The sequence below is a fragment of the Leptosomus discolor genome, chromosome 6 (genome assembly GCF_034619465.1).
Source record: "Leptosomus discolor isolate bLepDis1 chromosome 6, bLepDis1.hap2, whole genome shotgun sequence".
Lineage (NCBI taxonomy): Eukaryota > Metazoa > Chordata > Aves > Leptosomiformes > Leptosomidae > Leptosomus > Leptosomus discolor.
In genome coordinates this window covers 48,321,705-48,343,631 of record NC_141396.1, presented here as the reverse complement: position 1 = coordinate 48,343,631, position 21,927 = coordinate 48,321,705, and the positions used below count along the sequence as shown (strand labels likewise).

At 37.4% G+C, this 21,927-nt stretch overlaps 1 protein-coding gene across 3 annotated transcripts in view; it reads left to right on the top strand.

Moving 5' to 3' along the window:
- Positions 1–10,364: 10,364 nt before the first annotated feature.
- The window catches only part of ARHGAP21 (Rho GTPase activating protein 21), a 47,547-nt gene continuing 35,984 nt past the window's right edge, over positions 10,365–21,927 (top strand). For all 3 annotated transcript variants that reach the window (XM_086467185.1, XM_086467186.1, XM_086467183.1), the window contains exons 1-3: positions 10,365–10,446; positions 13,514–13,592; positions 19,662–19,716. In XM_086467185.1, the coding sequence (XP_086323311.1) occupies positions 10,380–10,446; positions 13,514–13,592; positions 19,662–19,716 (201 nt within the window). In that variant the 5' untranslated portion in view covers positions 10,365–10,379. The remainder of the gene's footprint in view (positions 10,447–13,513; positions 13,593–19,661; positions 19,717–21,927) is intronic.

The following is a 21,927-nucleotide window of genomic DNA, read 5'->3' as shown; positions in this document are numbered from 1 at the left end:
GGATGTAGGTGTCAATAGAACTCAAACCTGCCAGTTTTGTGTATTAAAATAACCTTTAAAAATAACAAAATGGGACAAAGTCTCTATGACATTTTTCTCCAGCATTTAGCATGATCTTCTGGGGCAGAGAGGGGGGAATGAAATAGTTTCTATTTACATTGCTACAAGTTGTTCCTGTTCTCAAATGAGGTAGGTAGGTGGCTTGTGAGGAGAAAATCAGGAAAAGCATTTATCTCATTTTTCATGTTCACAAACATCATGTTAATTTAGCAAAAGCAGGTATGCCAGAAATTCTGTGAAGGATTATCGCAAGGATTCTTAAAGTAATTAACATTGGAAAATTACGCTGAGCCGCTTTGGAGTGGCAAGCAGCTGTGGGTCTGGCTGCTGGTGGTGGAGGTCCCATGCTACTGGGGCACCACTTGCTCCAACATCTTGGGGAAGAGCATGTTGCTGGGCAGGGCGCAGTGCCTGTGTGTCGTACAGAGGAGCCATCTAGTGGCAAATTAATGTATTTTCCTTCAGATTTGATTGGAAAACTTGCCTCTGTGAAGCTCTGTCTTAATTAAGAACGAAAATATCTTAATGATAAGCATTTTTCTTTTGAAGTTTGTACGTGATAATTCTCGTAATTGACTTGAGCTTTCCTTTCTAAAAGACTGAGCTAAGGGGATTCCAGCTTTTCATTTTTGTGAAGCAGTGTGTGCCAGTGCAAAGCTGTCTTTTTTTTTTTTTTTTTGGTATCGATTTTGAGTGAAGATTCCTAATTAACTGCGCTTTCTGCTTTGCCCTTTTCACAGGTTAAACTTACCTTTAAAAGTTGAGATTTTTATCAGGTTCAGCATTTACAGATCTGAGTACGTGAGCATGAAGAAAAGCACCTCTATTGCTATTGCCTTTTATTGAAAACACTTGAACATTTTTTTCTCAAAGGAGCTGAGTACCTAATTAAGTCTAGAGGGCAGAAGATAAAAGCATGTACCAGGTTTGATGTATTCTAACAGTGAAAGAAATGTTTTTATATGATTTTATCCTCTGGTATAGATTTTTAGTGCAACTTTTTTAGTATATATTTAGATCATGCTCCTGGCTTGCATTAATCTCGCTTCTGGTAAGCAGTAGGATTCAAAGCATTTACAATAAAAGGTAATGCAAATTTGTCCAGGAGAGCTCTAAACTAGGAATGACACGGGAGGGAGATGATGGCCAAGAAGCTGGTGAGGAAGTGGTGGGTTGGGCTTTTGCACAAATGGGTTAGGATGCTGCGAACAGCAGACACCTCATGGTCAACAGTTGGGACAGAAGGAGACCACCTCCGTTCTATGCACACTAAGGCAGCAGTGCCTACAGGACAATATGATGTCAAGAGCGCTTACGCCTTTTTCCAGGGCTTCTCTGAAGCCCTTATGCACTCACTCATGCAGCATGGGGAACAAGCAGGAGGAATTGGAGGTCCATGTACAATTGCAGGGCTGTGATCTTGAAGTTGCAGAGGCGTGGTGGGATAGCTCACAGGAGTGGTCTGGAGTGCTGCAGAGGATGAGTATAGGCGCTTTAGGAAGAACAGGTTGGGAGAGCACGGAGCTTGTGTTGCCTTTGTCGTCAGGTTGTGAGAGAGCAGCAGGGATGCATGGAGCTCTGGCTTGGGATGGATGGGGAGCCGGCTTGGAGCTTGTGGTCAGGATTTTCAGGCAAACCTGTGTGGGCAACATTCTGGTGTGTATCTGCTACAGGCCGCCTGAAGAAGTAGATGAGGCTTTCTTTAGACAAGTGGTGGAAGCCTCATATATATGCAGGTCCTGCTCCTTGTGGGGGACTTTAGCACCTTGTTATCTGCTGAAAGGTCATCACAGCAGACTTACCCTAAACATTTTGTAGTTACTATTTGGAAGATTTTTGTTCTTTTCTACTTTCACTGCTCCAGGTTGTTGACCTTTAGCTAAGCTTTTAAAATGCTTTTGTAACAGGTGCACTTTACCAGAAGATGCAGATCTTTCTCAATGGATTCCTTGGTCACTGACTGGAAACTTCTATCAGCTTCTACTGTTTTGACCATTTCTGTTGTACTGACCAGCCTATATTAACTTGGAGTATTTCTTTCATGTGTTTTGAGGATGGTGTACCATCAGCCTTCTTCCTGTTTCTAGAGTGGCCTTCTTTCAAAACTTTATTTAAGGGAGATCTCGCAGGCAGAAGTCTCCAAGGAGAACATTGTAGGGATATTTTGAGACAAGCTGAAAAATACCTATGCCTATTAAAAATAGTAATATTTTTATTAAAAACTTGCACTGACAACATGTGGTAAGTGATGCTGGAGAAAGCAATCTCCATTGCCGTGCTGTCTCCATGCCATTTCATTGTGCACTTAATATGGTGAATATGTTGTTGTCCTTCAAAGACTCCTTGAAGCTGTACTTGGCAAAATACAAGCTTAGTACATATTAAATGGCTTCGTAGTTTCTTGTATCTTGCCCTAGAACATGTTGTTCTTCAAAAATGCTTGGCTTGTGGATATGGTTAAAATGAACAATGATAAGCCTATAGAAATAGTCAGAAAGGATTTTCTTCTTTCATATGAGAATTAAGCTATTTTATGTTCAATACAGTGCCTGGAAATCTAGTACCATTATAATCCAGTATCATATTTTTTTTAATACATTGTTCTTGCTTTTCCTACTTTATCTCCTGTTTCTATGTAGAAGTATCTATAGCAACTAGCAGCTTATCTTCCCATAAAAATGAAAGGTGGCTTAGTTATATTGCTCAGTGTCCTTTTCTGTAGACACAAGTGTGCACTTTCTAATGAGACTATAGACGTTTCTCTTCACTGAAATTTCTAGATTATTAAATTGTGATTACCAGGCTGTTTTTTATAGCGTGCCTAACTATGAATTAAAGTTTCTACCCTTCAGCTGTTCAAGCTAAATAGTTCCAATTTATTACCTGAGCTCCTTCAGCTCTGTGCAGGTCTGGTTTGTTGTTGAGCTTTTGGGGGAAGGGTAGAAAAAAATGCAGGAAAAGCTTTTTATCCCTTACTGCTGCTTACGTAATGCCTCAGTTTTTCATGTTTCATTTCTTTAAACAGATTGTTGATTTCTGTAATGTAGTTTGTGTTCTCCCAGGGTTTAATTTAATCCCACATTTTTTAACATTACCATCTTATCAGCTCAGTCTGTTATGAAATAAACTAATTGTGCCTGTGATGATGGGAACAAGATAGATAAGGAACAAGAGAATGAATTAAAGGAAATATTTGGTAAGGTCAGAGATTGTTCAGATGGTACGGTCTAAGGTATATAATAGCGGAGTTAAGAGACAAGAGGTATATAACACCAATGCTTGAGGATAGCGCCACAGTAAATTGTCCTTTCTTGTGGATTTTAATCAAACTTATTTTTTTCAACACTAAATGTTGAGAATGCTAAAAGGGGCTCATTAGTTTTCCACTGAGATCGGAGCCTGATTATTCCTTGTTCCCTTAACGTACATCCACAATGTCCAGCAGAGTGGCCTTCCAACTTGTCACATGTACAATGCTTCTCAGTGACTTCATGTTTTTACTAAAAAGTCAAAGATGATTTGAAGAGCTGTGTTAAGTGTAACTTCCATGGATTTAGAGGAGAGTCTGTAGGGTCACTACAACAGATATAAAGTGAATGGCTCTATGCTTATCTGAAAACTAAATGCTCTAGCCTGTTAAATCATAGGTTAAATTTTAAACTTGAAAAGGTTTCATTTTAGATTTGAGAGAATTGAAAAAACTTGTCATAATATTGGCAAATAATGCAATGGGAAGACCTGGTTTTGGAGAGTTTGTAATTGAGTTGAAACTGTTTTCCATAACAATGCCAGATTATTTTGTCTCCTCTTCCCCCCGCCCCACTATGAATATAGAGCTGAGGTTGTATTAGTCAAACAGTTTGAGAAGAGTAAGCAAAAGATGAAATACCATCTTTGAGTTGCCTCATCAAAATGCCAGAGGTGCTTTGAGTAATAACAGAGTGTGTTTTTTCTGTATCACAGAGTTGAATGCCAGGTGTTTCTCTGCTGAATGACTCAACAGCTCTATTTTACTTGTTATCGTCCTTTTTTAGAGGCTCATACTTGGCACTGTGTTTTGCTTAGTGTTTTTTAGCTGAATTAATTTGTGCTTGACAGTGGGTGAAATAAGCTCTGTTGGGGCTGGGCTGGGAACTTTTGGGTTCTTTTTCTGCAATGGATTGCTAGTGGAGAAATGCTTACTATGTATGAAAATCAGTTTGCAGGTTATAAAATCCAGGATTGTCTTTAGTTGGACTCTCTCTGTTAAATGTAATCCTGACAATTTTGTGGTTTGTATATAATGAAATCTCTGTTATTAAACTAAGTTCCGCTGTACTTTCAGCCATCTCTTTTTGGGTAGTTTGGAAAATGATCAGTAATCATTTAGAAGCATTTGTCCCACTGTATCTATACTTACTTCTCCTCCCTTTGCCTGAAAGGCCTCCCAAGAATCAGTGCCACTTGGCATTGTTGAACTGGCGGAGTTCAGATGCCTTGGATATCCAAAAGCATACTTGTACATATTCACATTCAAGAAGAATGTTCCTCCCTCTTTGATTCAGAGAAAGATGTATGTAAGAGCCCATCTTAATTTAATGATTTGAGGTGTTTCACAGGGCTGGTGATTCTTTATCGTAAAAATGAAACTCACCCTTTTACTGTCTGCTGAACATAGGGACAGGAGTAAAAATACTCTGCATAAGGTTAACAAAACTCTGTAGCCTTTATTCAGTTCCTGTTATGAGGATTTCTAAGCATGGTTCAGCTGCCCTGAGCAAAAGGGCTTTTCAATTTCCTCTGGGAAGAAGAGAACTGGTCTGTTTATTAAGCAGTGGATTCTTAGGAGAGACATTTTAAGAAAGTATGTATTATACCGTGCCCCAGAACACGTGCAGGTTTGTGCTCTGCAGGTCAAAAAGAGAGAAAGAGCTATTTCAGCAGTAGCACTTTGGTGTGAGTGTTTTAGTTGGAGGTTTTTTTCCTCTTCAAAATTTAAAGGCTCTTTGTCAGAGGTGTTCTTTGTGTAGCCTTTAAGACTGAGATGTTTTTCTCTGACTCTGCGTTATATCAGAAGGTTAACTTCTGCCATGTCATTTTGTTTTCCACATGAATCACCGAGCAGTATAGTAATACTGTCCAGTCTGCAAAGACTAGGTTAAAACTAACTGAAGGTTACTGCATTTGATATGATACTAGTTATGGTCCTTGTAGCAGCTGTATTCCGAACTAGCATTTTGGGAGATTAAGCTAGAATTGGCACGTAGATAAAATTAATTTCTGTGTAAAGTTTAGGGGAGTTCGGAGGAATTCTGCTGTATGCGACACACGCATTCCCCCCCTCCCCCCGTTAAGTAAATTATAAACATTAAGAACTCCTAATTCTACTGTTCTATTTAAAAGTAGTAATTTTAAAAAAAAATATCAGTGAGAAAGAGCATATTACAATTTCATTATTTTGCAAATCGGATGATTGTGCTAGTGCAACGTACTTCCCTCTGCCACTTCTGCCATCTCAAACATTTGTCAGAAAAGCTTCCTTGTAACTTTACAATGGGAAACTTACGTTCCCCTGATAAACTGGGAAGCTGGTATTGACTTATAGTCTCAGCTAGTAGATCCAGGTAGCATAAAGGTTAGATCATAAATAATTGTAAATATATGTATTATGAATAAAGCCTTAATTTTATTTGACATTAATTTGAACAGCAGTTGAAACAACGCTAATCTTAATTTTGTGGATTCTATTTTGATCTCACTGGTTATTGAAGGTAGTAATTAGTATTTTTTGGTTGAAAATTGCTGATTACTTAGAAGACTTGTATACAGTTATGAGAAATGTATATATTGGCTAGGAAAAATCTTGTTGCAATAAACTGCTTTTCTATATTTGTCTTGCATTTGATTTACAGATGTTTGTGCTTCTTCAGACTACTTTTCTTAACTTGGTTGTTTAGACTAAGGATATTACAAAGAGTCTCCTAATTCTTTACTCTCCTTGTTTAAGCCAATGAATTTTTGTCTTGAGCCTTCTATATACTTGGTGATTCATTTTTATTTTGTAATTTCTGATAATGCTGTATCTCTGAAGTAGAAGTTCAGACATCAGTTTGCCTTCTGTGAAGTTACATTTTCATTTGAATAGCATCGCTTAGGGGAGTGGTTGCACTGCAAGGAGTATTTCAGTCATTCTCTTAGTAAAACTACATTACTGCCTGGACAATAACGCGAGCTTTAATTTATCCTGACTGGTCACCATTTACTCATGCTGGAGATTTTTGTGTACTTACAAGACTGATAAAGGAAAGAACAGCTTTATGGACTGTTCTTCAGTTTCTGGTCAGCTGACTTGTGTACTTAGCAGCTTTATACACTTCTATTTCTTTTACTGCCTTTACTAAGACTGCACCTCTGTTTATAGCTACACTTGTGGAGAAATTAACTAAATATTAATTTATTTTTCACAGAAATTGTGCTTTTCTTCTGTGCTGCTTCATTGCACGTGCAAGTGTGTTTCTGCCAGCTCACATTTTCACCTTTTCTTTGCATGTGCATGATGTCTGGTTTTTTTTTCACTTGCAGTTGAAAATTTGGGAGTTGTCTTATTTGCTTGCTGGTAGCTTGCAATGTAATGCTCAATTATATAGTTGTTTACAAAAGCAATATGCAGTAATGAGCACTGGAAAAGCACTGGCAAATAAGGCTACATGTCTGACAGAGTAGTAGTGTGAGCTGTTTTACTGTTCTTTGTTGTATCACTGTGTAAGGAATTGCTGGCACGCTCCAAAAAGTTAGGCCTTTTGGTATTGGAAAGGAAAATTGTGAATCTGATCCGACACTAGTGCAGAGCTGTAGAACTTAGTGTAAAAGTTCCACTGTGACAATCTGCTCTGGATGGTGGACTTTGGAAGGAGGGAAGTGTAGGCTCACGTTTTGGACAGTGTCTTGCTTTTGCCTGATGATTAGGTACAGACAGGACCCAATAGAGGTTTAGGCACAATTAAATTGAAGTGTAGTGATGGCTAAATTTTGAGATGTGACGTAAGTTATGAGATTATCCATTTTACTTGAAATTTATTTCTGTAATGATTGAGTGCACATCTACAAGATTTATTCCCCCTCAGTTGGTCTGAAGAAAGTATCGTTAGCTGCTATTGTCAGAAAATGTTGCTTAGCTTTGCTTGGGTTTCAAACTCAAAATATAAACATACACTTTGAGACTACGTGTTCAAAGAAGTTCATTTATATATTACTGATGAAAAAAAAAGTTTTCCTTTGTCTCCAAGTATGTAAAAGTCAAGGAGAAACGAAGGGCATTTATGAAAGCTTGGGAGTCCTAGGTTTTCTTCTCATCTTTACTTGTATTTGGATATTACTGAGCTGTAGATTTTTGGCTCTAAATTGACCTTTATCTTTAGGGTGGTGGTTCACCTTTTTAGGAAGAAGAATGACTGTTGAAGGTAGCCTCCTTCTGCATGTAGGACAAATGGATACTCAGCTCTCTGAAATGGCCCATAAAATAGCTGTGAAAATGTGAGGCAAGTGCCCATAGTGTTGAAGAACCTCTGAGTGTAGTTGACAAATCAGTCAGAAATTATATATTTGGGGAAGCCTTCAGTCTCTGGTCTCCATTAATCAGTACAGTTTTCCCCTCTTAACTCAACAGTGGGAAGTGTATTAAAGGTGTTGAATGGGTGTAACCTTATCTGCTTGACTTCTTGCTTTGTATGTTCCGGTATGGGCAAGGCATAAAGTAGCATTTGAGTGTTCAGCAAACTAGCAGTAGGCCACAAGCCTTTTTTTTTTTTGATGAGCGTTTTATAAAGGAAGCTGAGGTAGCCCCTTGGTTTATAAACACCAGCTATTAAGTGTTATAAATTAAATGTGCCATGGGAGCTGCATTATTTTTCTTGTTGCTTTTGGGATTGATGTCTCTTCAGTAAAAGATTAAGTGACAACACTGGGAAGGTTGGTTGCTGGTCCTGTAAAAGGTCGTATTTTAACTTCACTCTTGTAAGAGTGGTTGAAGCAACCTTTTGTTCTTGGCATCTGGGTAAATAATTCTTGGAGCTTGACTAAACTCGCTGAAATCTTACTGCCTCTTAAAGGATGAGACCCATCACGTGTTCAGTGTCAGTTTAAATCAGCAGATTGAAAATGACAGATATTAGCTTTGTTTCACAAAGAGCATGTTGTATGTCTTGTAGCTGTGTCCTACTAATCAAATTTTAAGTATTTGGGGACTGAGCTGCCAGCTGGAGTTTCTTGCTTTATAATTCAATTGCTTTGTATATAGTAGTTATCTGATTCTATCAAATCAGCTTCTTGATTATTCTCTACCAATCTGGAGTTACTTTGAGAAGGCCATTTAGAGCCATATCAGTAAGCCATTTTGTTCAACTGTTTTGTATTTAAATGGCAGGACACTGAGTGTCTGCTGAATGAAGGCATTAGGCTAAAACTTGTATTTGAAAAATGTGAAGCAGAGGGAAGTCTGATTTTGTGCAATTTATTAAAATTCTTCAAATAATGAGCTTTTCCAATATGGATACTGAACCAAAAAGGCAGTAAGGGGGGCACCTTATTTATATTCAATAAATAATGCTGCGGCTTAGTAAACATGGCCAGGTGGGATATTTAAAGGTATAGTGAAAGTACTTCTAAAAGCAGTGGCACTTGTCCCTAAGTGAAAAATTAGTCACTGAAGAAGTGATTAGAACCTAACACTCCAGTTTCAAGGAATGTTTCCTTTATCAGCAGTGCCAGTTTTAAGCAATCCTTTTATTCTCTCCTACTGTTCTTTCTTCTTCTGCAGTTTATACCATGCTCTTCACTATGCCATGGTTTCCTGGTAAACTGGAGCCCAGAATGTGGCTTATTTTCAATCCATGTCAGTTCCCTGTGCTGGCTTATCATGGAAACCCCGGAGGGTGTCATTTCCCTAGCTGGGAGTGTGGTTCAGGGGTAGTAACTGGTGACAGGAGTTGGGAGCGACCAAGGTTGTTAAAGCCAGCACGGGCACGGTAAAAGCTTGTCTGGCTGTAACTGCTGAGGTTCTGCTGCTGGTCCTGAGAGTGCTCCTGTTTTGCACTAGCTAGGACAGTGGTGTCGGGAGAGACCGATAACCCTGTAGAACAAACTAAGTTCAGTGCGGTCTTCTGGCAGGCTGGAAATAAAATTTGAGATTTTATTTTTGGGTGGGATGTTTTTGTTGGGTTTTTGGGAGAGGGGGTGGTGGTGCGGTGTTTTAGCTCACAAAAATTTGTTTTAGCATAAAATATTATTTTAGCACAATTTTTTTTGAATAAACATTAGTGAAGCTGTAAAATGGCTTACTGCAGCTACGTACAGGTGTAGCTCAGGACAGCATCACTGTATTTTAGCCTGTGGTGCAACAGTGGAGAGTTGTTTGTGCTGTGGTTTCATTTGTGTGGGGTTTTTTGTTTGGTTTGTTGTTTGTTGTTGTTTTACTGCGCTCCACCCACCCCCCGCCCCCCCAGTATCGTGATATTCAGAAGCAGTAGCTACTTCAACTAAGAATTCCTTAGATTTGATGGCATGCATGTAAAAGCACAATGCACCTGTGTTTCTGGAAGTGTAGAAATTAAGCGTATGCTGGGAAGGCAGGAAGATACAGGTGTAATGGTTTCTCACTACTTTAGATTAACTTTTATATTGTGTGTATATGGATGCATACAGCATGGGCAGACAGTGTAATTTACTTTGAATTTTGGTAAATCTTCAAGAAAACTTTAGACTTCGTCTTGAAGCATCTGAAAAACACTGTTAGAAAATCAGTGTTACAGTTCCATGAGGACTATAAATCAACTTAATGTGGTTTTGCTTCCAAGGGAAGACTTAAAAATTCTGGTTTTCATTTTGCACTCCTAATTCTCCCTCAGTTTGTCTGGCTTTATATCGTCTGCCAAATAGCAATCTAGAAGAGGAAGGGATAATTCTTACTGAATAGTGTAGGCATCAGCATGAGGATGATGTAGCAATGAGATGATGAAATGAACCTGAAAAATATAATTTACTGGAACATATTTGCAAGTTTAAATTTGAGATACATCTCTATCCCCGCGTTCTCCCCCTTCTTTTTTTCCCCCACATCTAAAAGATCTTTTGTGTAGCAAAATGAAACTCTGTCTTCGGGACTCTTGGTCTCTCTTCCATCCCTCACCTCAAATTGAGCTTGAGTATTTAATGTAATGATGAACATGGCAGGATTACATTTCAAACTAATTCTTCAAGTAAAAACATTGTAATACAGTATAATTAAATACTATTAAGAAACAATTCTTTGTTCCTCAGGAAAACAAAGAAATAGACTGGAGCCAATGGATACCATATTCGTTAAACAAGTTAAAGAGGGTGGACCTGCTTTTGAAGCTGGACTGTGTACAGGTACTGTTCTTCTCTAACACCGATAGCGTGTTTGTGTATATGATGTAAAATATGTATGATTTAAGCTTTACATATAGTTCTATCTTTATTTAAACCGTGTTCTTTTCTTCAGAAGTTTGAAACCTCTCTTTTTAAATAGTCCTCCAGTGCTTTTCATCTCAAAAGCACCATTGTGTTCTCTCAGGAAGTGCTATATAAGGCATTAAAGTCTTAGTCTTTTTGATTTATTATCTTTAAAAAAAGTAAGATCATGTATGTGCTAGAATATGTGAGGAGAAAGAGAAAACAGAGGAAAATGACACCTGTAAACTCCTGTTTCTTTTGCTTTGTGACAAATTGATAGCCTTGAAACATTCAGGTTTTTGTCTTTTAAATTAGTTTATTCCACCTTCTTTAAATTGAATGGGAACAATCCAAGTCTGTCTCTTAACAAATTTTATTCAGTTGTTTAATAAAACGGGAGAGCAAAAAATACGTTTTTTGTGAAGTGCCAGGTACTTTGTCACACCTTGAAGTGTTGAAGGAAAGAAAAAAGCTATGTTAGAAAGGGAAATCATACAAGCGATAAAACAGTAAGTTACGTAGAGAGATACCACTGTAAACACAGGTTTCTGTTCTTAAAAAGTGGCAAAACATAGTTCTGTGAAGGGACTGTGTTTGTGTTGATAATGGAATGTTGATAGTTTCTTTTGAAAAGTTACATAGATACATTTGACTAGATTAGAATAATTTTTGTATGTTTCTTCCCAAAGAAATACAAAGATTCCAGGTTGATCAGCAATTTCAAAACAATACTAGATCGTACTTGTACAGCATAAAGCATCCTTCTTTAACTCCTCCTTAAGTAGTTCTTAAGGGAAGGGCTACTTTGGCATTATTTTAATGCTATTATATAATGAAATGTTTTGGCTTGATAAAGTGCAGCATATGTTGAAGTTGTACAGAAGAGCCATGTTAATTTCTGCTCTGTTCAGTGTTTGCCAAATTGAAAGAGATTAAATCTGTAGAGAATATTTTATTTTTAGGCATAGAAGAGATTTTTAGGAGCCCAGAGTAAAGAACAGAAAATAAATGAGAAAATATATTTTTAAATTACCAGAGTATTCTTCTTAAATATGCTGCTGATAGCAGTTATATCTAATTACGTCATCCCACTATTTCTTGTTTAAAACTTCAGGGTGAAATGTACTGCTATATCTCTATCTCTATATTCTATTATAGAACACTCAGGGAATGATAGGCCAGGTAGATTGCTTAACCTCTGATACAGGCACTATGTATATTGCTTATTTTGTAGAGACAACTGGGTTGGGTTTTTTTGTTTTTTTTTTTTTAAATTCAACTTGACTTTGTCTCATAGCCACGCTAATGGAAAGAAAATACTTGAAAATCTAATCTGAGTTTAGGTAGTTATGTGTGTTTGTCAGTTCTTATTTCGCTGCTGCAGGGTCCTTTGTAATACTGAAAGTCTCAATACAAGCTTTGTTACCTGGAATCAGTGAGCTCTGTTTCAGGAGCTTACCTGGCTGCTGCTCACTAGAAAGCTTAGACTACTCTTGCAAATTTGAGGAATAGGTTACAGTATCTTAAATGTAAGGCAGTTAATTCTGAGTATTTCTGAATACTCCTATAAAATTATCTTTGTTAGAGTTAGAAAGTTCATACTTCCCGTATTTAATCTCCAAGGCATTTGATTAAAAAAACCTGTAGCTCTGAGTTCCAACTGTAGAAATAGACAGCCAAAAGATCCACATTTTCCATGTCTGATCTTGAGGCTGTCATTTATGTATATGCAAGAATATAAAGAACTAAATGTGTGTGGAAAGGGAGGTGGTTTAAGTGTGTTCGGATTAATCTCTGCTTTGATCAGAGGTATTTAATGGGCCACCAGATTGATAGAGAGCTGTTAGAAAAAGCCTCCATGCTTCTATATCCTTTTTTGCACCACAGGCACTGGCCTTCCCCTTTATATGTGCTTGGAACTGAGCAAAGTTCTGTTTTGCAGAGTTGCCTGTGCCTACCTTTTTCATGTAACCAGTTCTGCAGCGTGTCCCACCTGAGTTTTTTTGTCAGGTTCATTGGATGCGTGCTTCAGGTAGACATGTTTCACTGCTGTGTGTAGCCCAGTCTGTTTCTTTGAAAAATAAGAACTGCACAAGAATAGGTAATATGATATGACGTACTTTAAAGATACTCCCAATTACAGTTTTTAGTGGTAATACTGAGTAAAGACCCACATCTGTGGGTAAGTTCTGAAACAGCCTGGGAAAAAGCCAGCTTTATGTTCCGGAGGAGGATCTGGAGTGTTCTGAGGAAGTCTTGCGACCTAGCAGGGCAGGATTCAGAGCTTGTAAATAAGAGTGTATTTTGCTTAAACAATAGCAATTATTTTTCCTGCAACTTTTTGAAAGGATTTATTTCTGTCATACTGAGCATTGCAAAATTAACTTTGTTTTGATGGAAGTCCAGTTTCTCAGACTAATTGCGTAAGGTGTCTGTGTGTATGTAACAGTGGGATAGGATTTGCCATTCATTACTTAGGAAGCAAGAGGCAAAACTGAGGGCTTTTCAGGTGAGGAAAAGGGCGGTAGCCAGCTGATAAAAGGACAAGTGTAAACTTTTTTAAAGTTGAAAAGTTGTTTTGAGGTTAAGTGCTGGGATGAAATGGTTACTTATAATTTGCTTAAGAATTGGGCAGAGTTGTCAGTATATGTTACTATATGTCAAAAGCTTTATTTTGAAGATGAAATACTTAAGTGAGCCTCTGGTATCACTTACACCTGCTTGTGGTTTTCTTTATGAGTTTCTAGGTGGTTTGTTTGGAAGCTTAGAATAAAATACCGCATCTGAAACTGTTCCAAGAAAAGAGTAGGAACTTGGCATCCTACGTATGGTTACTTGTAGTTGTATTGTGCATCTTTTATTTTCTTCTTTTTCATTTTTAGAGTTGACTAACCTTGAATTTAAGGTATTGATGAGCTTGATTATTGTGAGATACAGAAGTACAAAGTAAGAATGATAAAAAAAATCTAGACATTGAATTTAAGGTATAACTTTCCTTTTACAGGTGACAGAATTATAAAAGTCAATGGAGAAAGTGTTATTGGCAAGACATATTCTCAAGTCATTGCTTTAATACAGAACAGGTAAGATAGTAGCATTTAATCATGTGCTACACTTATTTTTTTGTATATTAAGCAGGAAATGACCACTTATGGTGGTTCTGAAAAAGTCATTGTATTTTGAAATTTTCCTTAATACACACTCAGTTTTACTGTTTCTGTTTTCATGTCTTTATTGAATGCTTAGAAAAGTTTGAGAATGGGTGTGCTGAGTTGTGCCACAGTCCTTTTATGTCAGTACTTGCCTCTTGTTAGCAAATCACACTGACTGTTACAGAAGAATGTTGTCTGAACTCAGGATAGGCAGATTAGGTATACATACACCACATACACATGTGTCAATTTAAAAAGAAAATAAGAAAAATTTTATGCTAGTGTACACCTGCAAAACATCTACAATACATCTTGGCTTTCCTCTGTTTTGCAGCAAGTTAGGAACCTTGCACAGAATTGAGGAAATAGTAATATTTACTGCTCCTGGAACTCACTAGGTCTTGTTAAATCATGTCCATACATGAATCTGGATAGTTGTTTTCGTGTCTCATAATCTGTCTGCATTTTCACTGTTTTCTTGGTGTCAATTTCTGTTCAGTAGCAACAACTTTCCAGTATAATACTGAGTTATGCAGAAAAAAGATATATTATGATCATAAATACATGTCACATGTCACATTCTGGTTTTAGTGAATCTTCACGCATTAAGACTTAGTTATGCTTACAGTTAGAAGTAGGAAAAATAAGATCCTGTTCTTCCTACTTCAGTGGAGTCTTTATTCAAGATTTCATTCAAAATAGATAAATCCCAAGTGCATTTTTTTTTTTGAAACAGCAAAACTGTGTTCAGAGGTATGACAGCCAAAGTAGACTGAAATGTGTTTTCTGTCGTTAGTACTTTCTGTAGAAGAGCTGGAAAGATGGAATCAATCTGGTTTTTATAACCTTTACTGGAGATAACTCTAGCCATGTATTTTTTTTTTTTCATTTTGTATTTGTACAGACAGCACTGTTGTACATTTGAGTATACCCAAGACACAGGATGTTACTTTACATGGCCAACAGGTACATCAGTCAATTAAATCTCTTCTCTTAATCCAAAAAATAGTGAGACTCACATCTTCCAGTGGCCTACGTGGCCACAGATTCTTCACTCTAAGTCTGCCTGTGAATAAAGTTTTAATTTCAGGCCCATGACTATAGGTGGTGAACTGTCCCAGCAGAATGCAGGCCCTGCCCACTGTGGATAAACCGGGGACACCTGAACACGGCCTTATCAGTGATTATCCAGTGCAGCCTGGAACAGTATAGTGCACTGCTGCATCTGTGCCCTTCATTTCCATGAGTGCAGAGAAAATGAAGGCATGCTATTGTTAGTTAGGAGAGGAGAACAATTTGTTGTCTTGAGCCAAATATGTACATGTCATGGTTTAACCCCAGCCAGCAACTTGGCCCCACGCAGCTGCTTGCTCATTCCCTCCCCGGTGGGATGGGGGAGAGAATCAGAAGGGTGAAAATGAGAGAACTTGTGGGTTGAGATAAAGACAATTTAATAGGTAAAGCAAAAGCCGCGTGCACAAGCAAAGAAAAACAAGGAATTCATTCCCCATTTCCCTTTGCGGGCAGGTGCTCAGCCATCTCCAGGAAAGCAGGGCTCCATCATGTGTAACCGTTACTTGGGAAGACAAACGCTGTAACTCCAAACATTGCTCCCTTCCTCCTCCTTCCCCTAGCTTTATAAGGCTGAGCATGACATCATATCATATAGAATATCCCTTTGGTCAGCTGGGGTCAGCTGTCCCAGCTGTGTCCCCTCCCAATTTCTTGTGCACCCTCAGCCTACTCGCTGGTGGGCTGGTGTGAGCAGCAGAAAAGACCTTGACTCTGGATAAGCACTGCTCAGCAGTAGCAGAAACATCTGTTATCAGCACTGTTTTCAGCACAACCAAAACATAGCCCCATACTAGGTACTATAAAGAAAATTAACTCTGCCCCAGCTAAAACCAGCACAGTACATCACAAAAGACTGTAAAAAAAAAAAAAAAAAAAGTCATGTGTATCCTAGAGTGTTTTATACAGAAAATAACCATCAGGAAGTATTCAGCTGAACCTCTTGAGATAAACATTATTTCTGATCCATAAAGAGAGCTTAGACTCTTGATCAGGTGTATCTTGTAGCTTATAGGCAATGCTTTTCATGTGACTAAAGAGTGAACTCTCTAATTCTTTGCTTGAAAGTCATATTTTTGAGCTCAGAGAAGTTTGTTCTGCACACAAACTATTTTGTTTCTTGTGCTGCCATTTCATGACAAGTAGAATTACATTATGGTGTATGCTTCTTGCTTTAGCATGCTGTTCTTGCATCAGCATAGCCATCTTGGGTCAGAATGATGGTCTGCTTATGTCTGTATCCTCTCTGATAATAAAAAAAGACTGAAAACACTGAGGCTATGAAGTGATATTTTGTCAGGTAGTACTAGCCCGGTTTCCAGAAATCCTTGGTTTAGGAACTTGCTAAACCAAAGATTTTATCTGCATCACTTGGTTTGATAATTCTTGATAGGCTGGTCTTGCACAAGTTCACTTTTGAATATCTTTAAACTCTTCATATTAAAAATACCCCGTGTCGCAGTTCTTGCTCTGTTTTGTGTCTTAGCTAATCTTTCATCCAACACACCTTAGTTTCTTTAGTAGGTTCTGTGCAAGCAACTTGCTGAAAGGCCTTTTGAAAGGCTAAGTTGGCAGTTGTAATCTCCTTTGTTCAAGACTCAAGACAGTTTCATTTGTAGTATCGGTATGTTGTGTTATGGTTTTCTAGACATTTTAATTACTGTATTTTTAATTATCCTTTCAAACATGTTGCTGACTGTACATGGTTACTCTTTTGCCATTTTTCTGATCATCTTCGGAGAAGTTTTTAAGGATACAACAAGTTTTGTTCTCTCTTACTTCTAAAGAGAGAGACGTGTGGTGTTGTGTCTTCCCCCCTGCCCCCGCTCACTGCTCAGCTGTTTTGTGATGAAACTCAGTTTGGACTTAACTGATTTTTGAATTAGATTACTCCTGCAGCAACATTTCCATAGCTGCTCATTCTTTTTCTAGAAAGTTGTTCAATTGTAGCTCTTGTCCTCAATATATAATGCTGCAGACATCAGAATTTAGCTGCCTTAAATGAAATGGTCCCCATAAATTCCAGTGGGACTTCTGGATGGGATATAATTCAGTCATGTTTTGCATTATTCTCAGAAAAGTTTCAAGCTGCATCTAGAATGTTATCTTTTTCGCTCTGGTTGGAGATAGCAAAGCTAAACTTATGCTGATTTATTTCCTCTGGAAGGTGAAGGGCACACCTCAAACGAGTTACTAGAAGTAACTATGTCCTGTAAGATTAGTCATGAGATCCCTTTTAAGTCTAGGGTTTCTTACTCTTTACCTATAGTTGTTGGTTTGGTCTGTTAAGTTACCTTGATTACTAAAATAAACTTCATGAATTATTTATGGGTCTAAATACAAGAAACAGATTCTGATTCCCAACTTCTCTTTCTTTTGGATTTTGTTGTTGTTGTTTTTTAACTGGGAAATTTGAATGGTTAAGTCTATTCTGCTTGTTTCCCTTTGCAAAGATCTTCTTGAAAGCATTGGAATTGTTCAGAAAGGTACAGAGTTCAGCTACTGAATCTGTTTCACTAATACAAAATAATGCATCAAAGGATAATCTTTATGATTAGTGCTTTAGTTTGATGACTCTGAGTCAATAAATTTAACTCAGAATGTGTAATGGAAGTCATTTGCTTGATGGATATCTTTGAGACTTGACAATACTGTGTCTAATAATTTAGTGCAAACTGCCACTTTCTCTGTGGTGGTTCTTCTTAACACTTTCTAGTTCATAGTTTGCGTGCATTTTATGTAGTACGATGCACCAAAAGTATTCCTTAATACTTTTTGTTTCTGATATGAGTATTGAAAAACATTCTGAGAGCACTGCACAAAATACACAGTAGGATGATCCAAATTGTGTCCAGAAGGTTCTGCAGGCAAACTGGAATAGAATATATAAGTAGTTATTTGAGTGATACATAAAATATTCTTCCTGAATTGAACTGTTTCCTCTTTTGGATGGCTACTGAAAAAGGTGTTAAGACTGTGTGAATGGATTTCATCACTTTCTTTAAAATAAAGTACTTGAAGAGGAGCAATGCTATTTATCATATTTTTTACTTCCAAAGTCTCCATCCTGCAATTAAGCATTGATTATTATCAAAGCATAAGCTGTCTAATAGAATTACACATACATGCTAGCCACAAGTAGAAATGAAACCTGAAGACCTCATTGGAAATACCTCAAGCTGTGGTATCTCTTTCATATTCTCTGTTTGGTTTACAACTGATAAATGGTTTAATATCCGTACAAAGGAGTTTAGGCAAATGTCAACTCCTGATGGCACTACTTCAAAGAATCATTTTAAATAATCGTGCTGTTTATGCTTTCAGTCACGATGGTAAATGCTATTGTAAATGCACATAAAGTCAATACTTCTGTATTTCTTAAAATTCAATATTCTAAAAAGTCTGTGAAAGGCTTTTGAAGACTTACTTTTTCCTAGCTGTGCATGGACTTAAAAAGAAAAACTTAAATCTATGACTGCTGATCTTTGGTTTTAAAACTAAAGTAATTTATGCTGCTCTGAAAACACTTTTTCAAAATGAATAATGGTTTAAGAAGGCTGTGAAACCAAATACCCTTACTCTGCTATTTTGGAATACAGCGTTATGTCTGCAGTCTCTAACAAATGGAAAAGGAACAACAAAATAAAAACATTTTTCATATAAGAAAGCATTCTAAATCACACGTTATAGGTTTGAGAAAATTACTTTCCTTTCTGCAGAAATAAGAAACTTGAGGTTCTTATCAACACTTTCATACACTGTTCCATGTGCCCTGAGGTTGGTGGCCAGTCTCTGTGCTGTTTTTGTCCTTTCTCAACATTTGCACTGTACTGACCAGTACAGATAAACTAATTTCTAGCCTGATATATCCAGTTAGGTTGTGTGTTTTGGGGTTTTTTTTTTTTTCTTGTGCTGGTATTGGTCAATTCATTTAAATATCCTTTCTTCTTGTGACACATAATGTGAGATTTCTAAATAATAGTCATAATATCTTAATCTTCTGGGGTTTGAGCCTGGTTAAAATAGTCGGTACAAGGCATCTCTTTTGTAGCCCTTCTCTGTACCTGTTCCAGTTCACATTTAATGAATGTGAACAGAGTATTCCTTTATCTCAGATGAGATAATGAATTCAGCTGTTCTGTAGCCAATGCTACAAGCATATACTTCTCTCTTGCTTGTCAAAATAGTTCTTTTTTTTTTTTTTTTTTTCCTGGTAAGATACTAATTGGGTTTCACTATTTACAGTATTTGACTCTGGATAACTGATACATTGTACATTTGGTGTCCTCATTGTGCCTGTATTTAAATTATATTGATTGAACTATCCAGATTCCTGGAACTTTACACTGCTGCTGCATTGGTTTCAGCAATTCAGACTGACAAACTCAGCCTTATAAATAGCAAGTGTTTTTCATCCACGTTTCAGATGTCATCTGACTTACTAAATATGTTTGAGTTGATTCTGCTGGGAGGTGATTGGAGCGGAAAGGTGTAAGTCAGTGCTTGCCTTGCTGTTGCCCCACTTTTCACATGATGGCGGTTATGATGTCTCCCAAGCAAACTGAGAGTGCTAACAGACTTCAGTTTTAAAGGGAAGAAAGAGACAAGTTTTTAACTTGGGTTCACAGGTTTGCCACCTTGTTTTGTTTGAGAAGCGCCAAACAACTGACAAAGACAGTATGTTGGCTTAATACACTGGTTTTGTTAAGAACACAGATGTGCTCTTCAGTCAGATTTCTATTCTACTCTTATTCACTAAGACTCTGATGGAAATCAGTGTTTATTTCTGTTGTGTAAAGTAATTGGACAGAATAGCTGAGCATGGGATTTTTTGAATGCTTTTGTCTGTGGAAGTTAATGGATCATCTTTGTAACAAGAATTGACAATCTTGTTCATGTGTGGTGTGTTTTTTTTTCTATTTGTTTCAGTGACAGCATATTGGAACTTAGTGTTATGCCAAAAGACGAGGACATCCTTCAATTGGTATGTTTATGAAGCTTATATTCAGACAATATGTTGACTAAAGAAAAATGTCTTGCTTGTGGTTACAAAGTCTTTGAACTGTGCTACCAGCAAATAATTGAAGAGTTAACACTTACCTCTCTGTCACTCCCTAGATATTTTCCTACTTGCTTGCTATCCTTGAAATTTCAGAGGAATCCAAATATAGGGGAGAACACCTTCTTGACATATTTCTAGCATCTTGTTAAAAAAAATTGTAATGTGTTAGAAGAGTGTTTGTATTTTTACTGTACTTTGCATTAGTTTCTTTATGTTAGGATTTATGAATTGGATTGCTTTCTTTAGCTAGGTTGTCTAATTCTAAAGAAGCTGGGAATGATTACTAAATTTGAATTAAAAATCTAGCATGTGGTGCTTAAAATTAGCTTGTGTTAATAACTCCCTAATTGCAAATGGATTTCCAGGAAAGAAGCAAGTTGATGAATGTGCTGAAGGTTAATACCGAATTTTTTAATTGTAACTACTGTTAATACTTTGTCACACTAATGCCCATATGGTCTTAATTTGAACTGAGGTCCTGCATATATAGTGAGATAATTCATCTCCCATTTAGTGTCTCTAAGTCCAAAAGACCTGTGAATAAAATGTTAGTGCGTACTGTGAAGAATTAGAAAAAATCTAATGCATTGTTATGCTATAGTTTATTTTTAATTTGAAGTAGAGGAAGGAGGACATGACAAGCAGAATAGGCATTCTGGTTAGTAGTTGGAAAATTGTGTTTTCTAATCCACACAAAAATAGTAAGACTTGACTTTAAACAATGGCTTATAAAATCCTGTGGGTTTCAGTAGCTGTTTTCCAGTGTTAAAGGACAAATTAATGGGTAAAGTAAAAAACCCAAGAAACTGTTTTGAGCTGAAGGTGAAGATAGAGGCTAGTATAGGAATTCAGACAGGCCAAGAAGCCAAGATTATTAGAAGTGATATTTTCAAGAACACTTGATAAAGAAGTATTTCAGTAATCTAGCACAGAAAATGTTGGGGACAGGGAGAATTTTGATTGTGTGAGTAAGTGGGAGGGAAAAGCTGGTTATTTTTCGTGGGTGTTTTTATTTTTAAATTGGAACTCTTAATATGTAGAAATAGGTTTAACTTTTTAAATGGTCTGAATGGCCATATGCATCTAATGCAGTCTTGTAGCCATAACAGTGTAAGGATCTGGACAAGGCAAGATTTGTAGGTTTTAAAGTTAAACCTTTGTAGTTGGCTGGGTGAGAAGCTCTTAAGCACATCTTCCCTCTGCTGATGACACAAAGCGCAAGCTTCAGGTCAAGTATAGATGAAAAACAATTGATTGGAATTTAACTTCTTCTATCGACAAGTAAGATAATGGGGGCAGAGGAAGAAAGACAGACTTCAGGCTAGAGAAGGATATTAGTAAAAAGAAAATAAGGTCATTCTCCTGAGGGAGATTGAGGGTTAAAGGAACGAGAAAAAATATCTGCTTGTGGGAGTTCTAGAAAAAACCTGGAGATAGTGTGGGAGTAATTTCCAGATGTCATTAAAAAAGGGTTCTTTTGAGTTGTAAGATGTGGTGGAGTTATGAATTTTGTATGTGAGGCTCCTCTTTTGAAGATAGAAAGAGGGTTAGGTTTGAGAGGTGGAGTCACCATTTTGAAAAAAAGGCCTTGCATTGCCCCTGTAGCTTGTGTGAGTTCTTTCTGGCAGTTGTTTGCTGTTGGGTTGGGTTGGTCCATGATTATGATACAACATGGAGGAGTTTGTGCTCCTGTTTGCTATGATGTATTTGTTTGGGTAAAAGTCGGCTTGTCTTGAGGACTATCAGTTCCACATAGCATCTGCCAGAAGAAAGCCTGGAAGAGACAGATGTTTCCTGTAGTCTGCAAGACTGAGCATTGTGTGTACTTGGGCCTATTGGAAAAGACTTCTGATAGCTGCAGTCTGTTCATGAGGTTCTGTCACGGTCTGTATTTCAGTATGTGTGTTTTCAGGTGTCCATCTTTGATGGCAGTGTTGCAACATCTGAAGATACAGAAGATAAAAATGAGTTGCGTCATAGAACAAAAGTTGTCAGTTACGGCCTGTGGTTTTTTCCCTTTCAGACCACCACAGAGGATGAAAAATCTTACCACTTCTAAAATAACAGTTAGCGGTCTTTTGAGACAGTGCACCACTGTAACTTTTAATCAAATGAAAAATCTATGCAATTCCT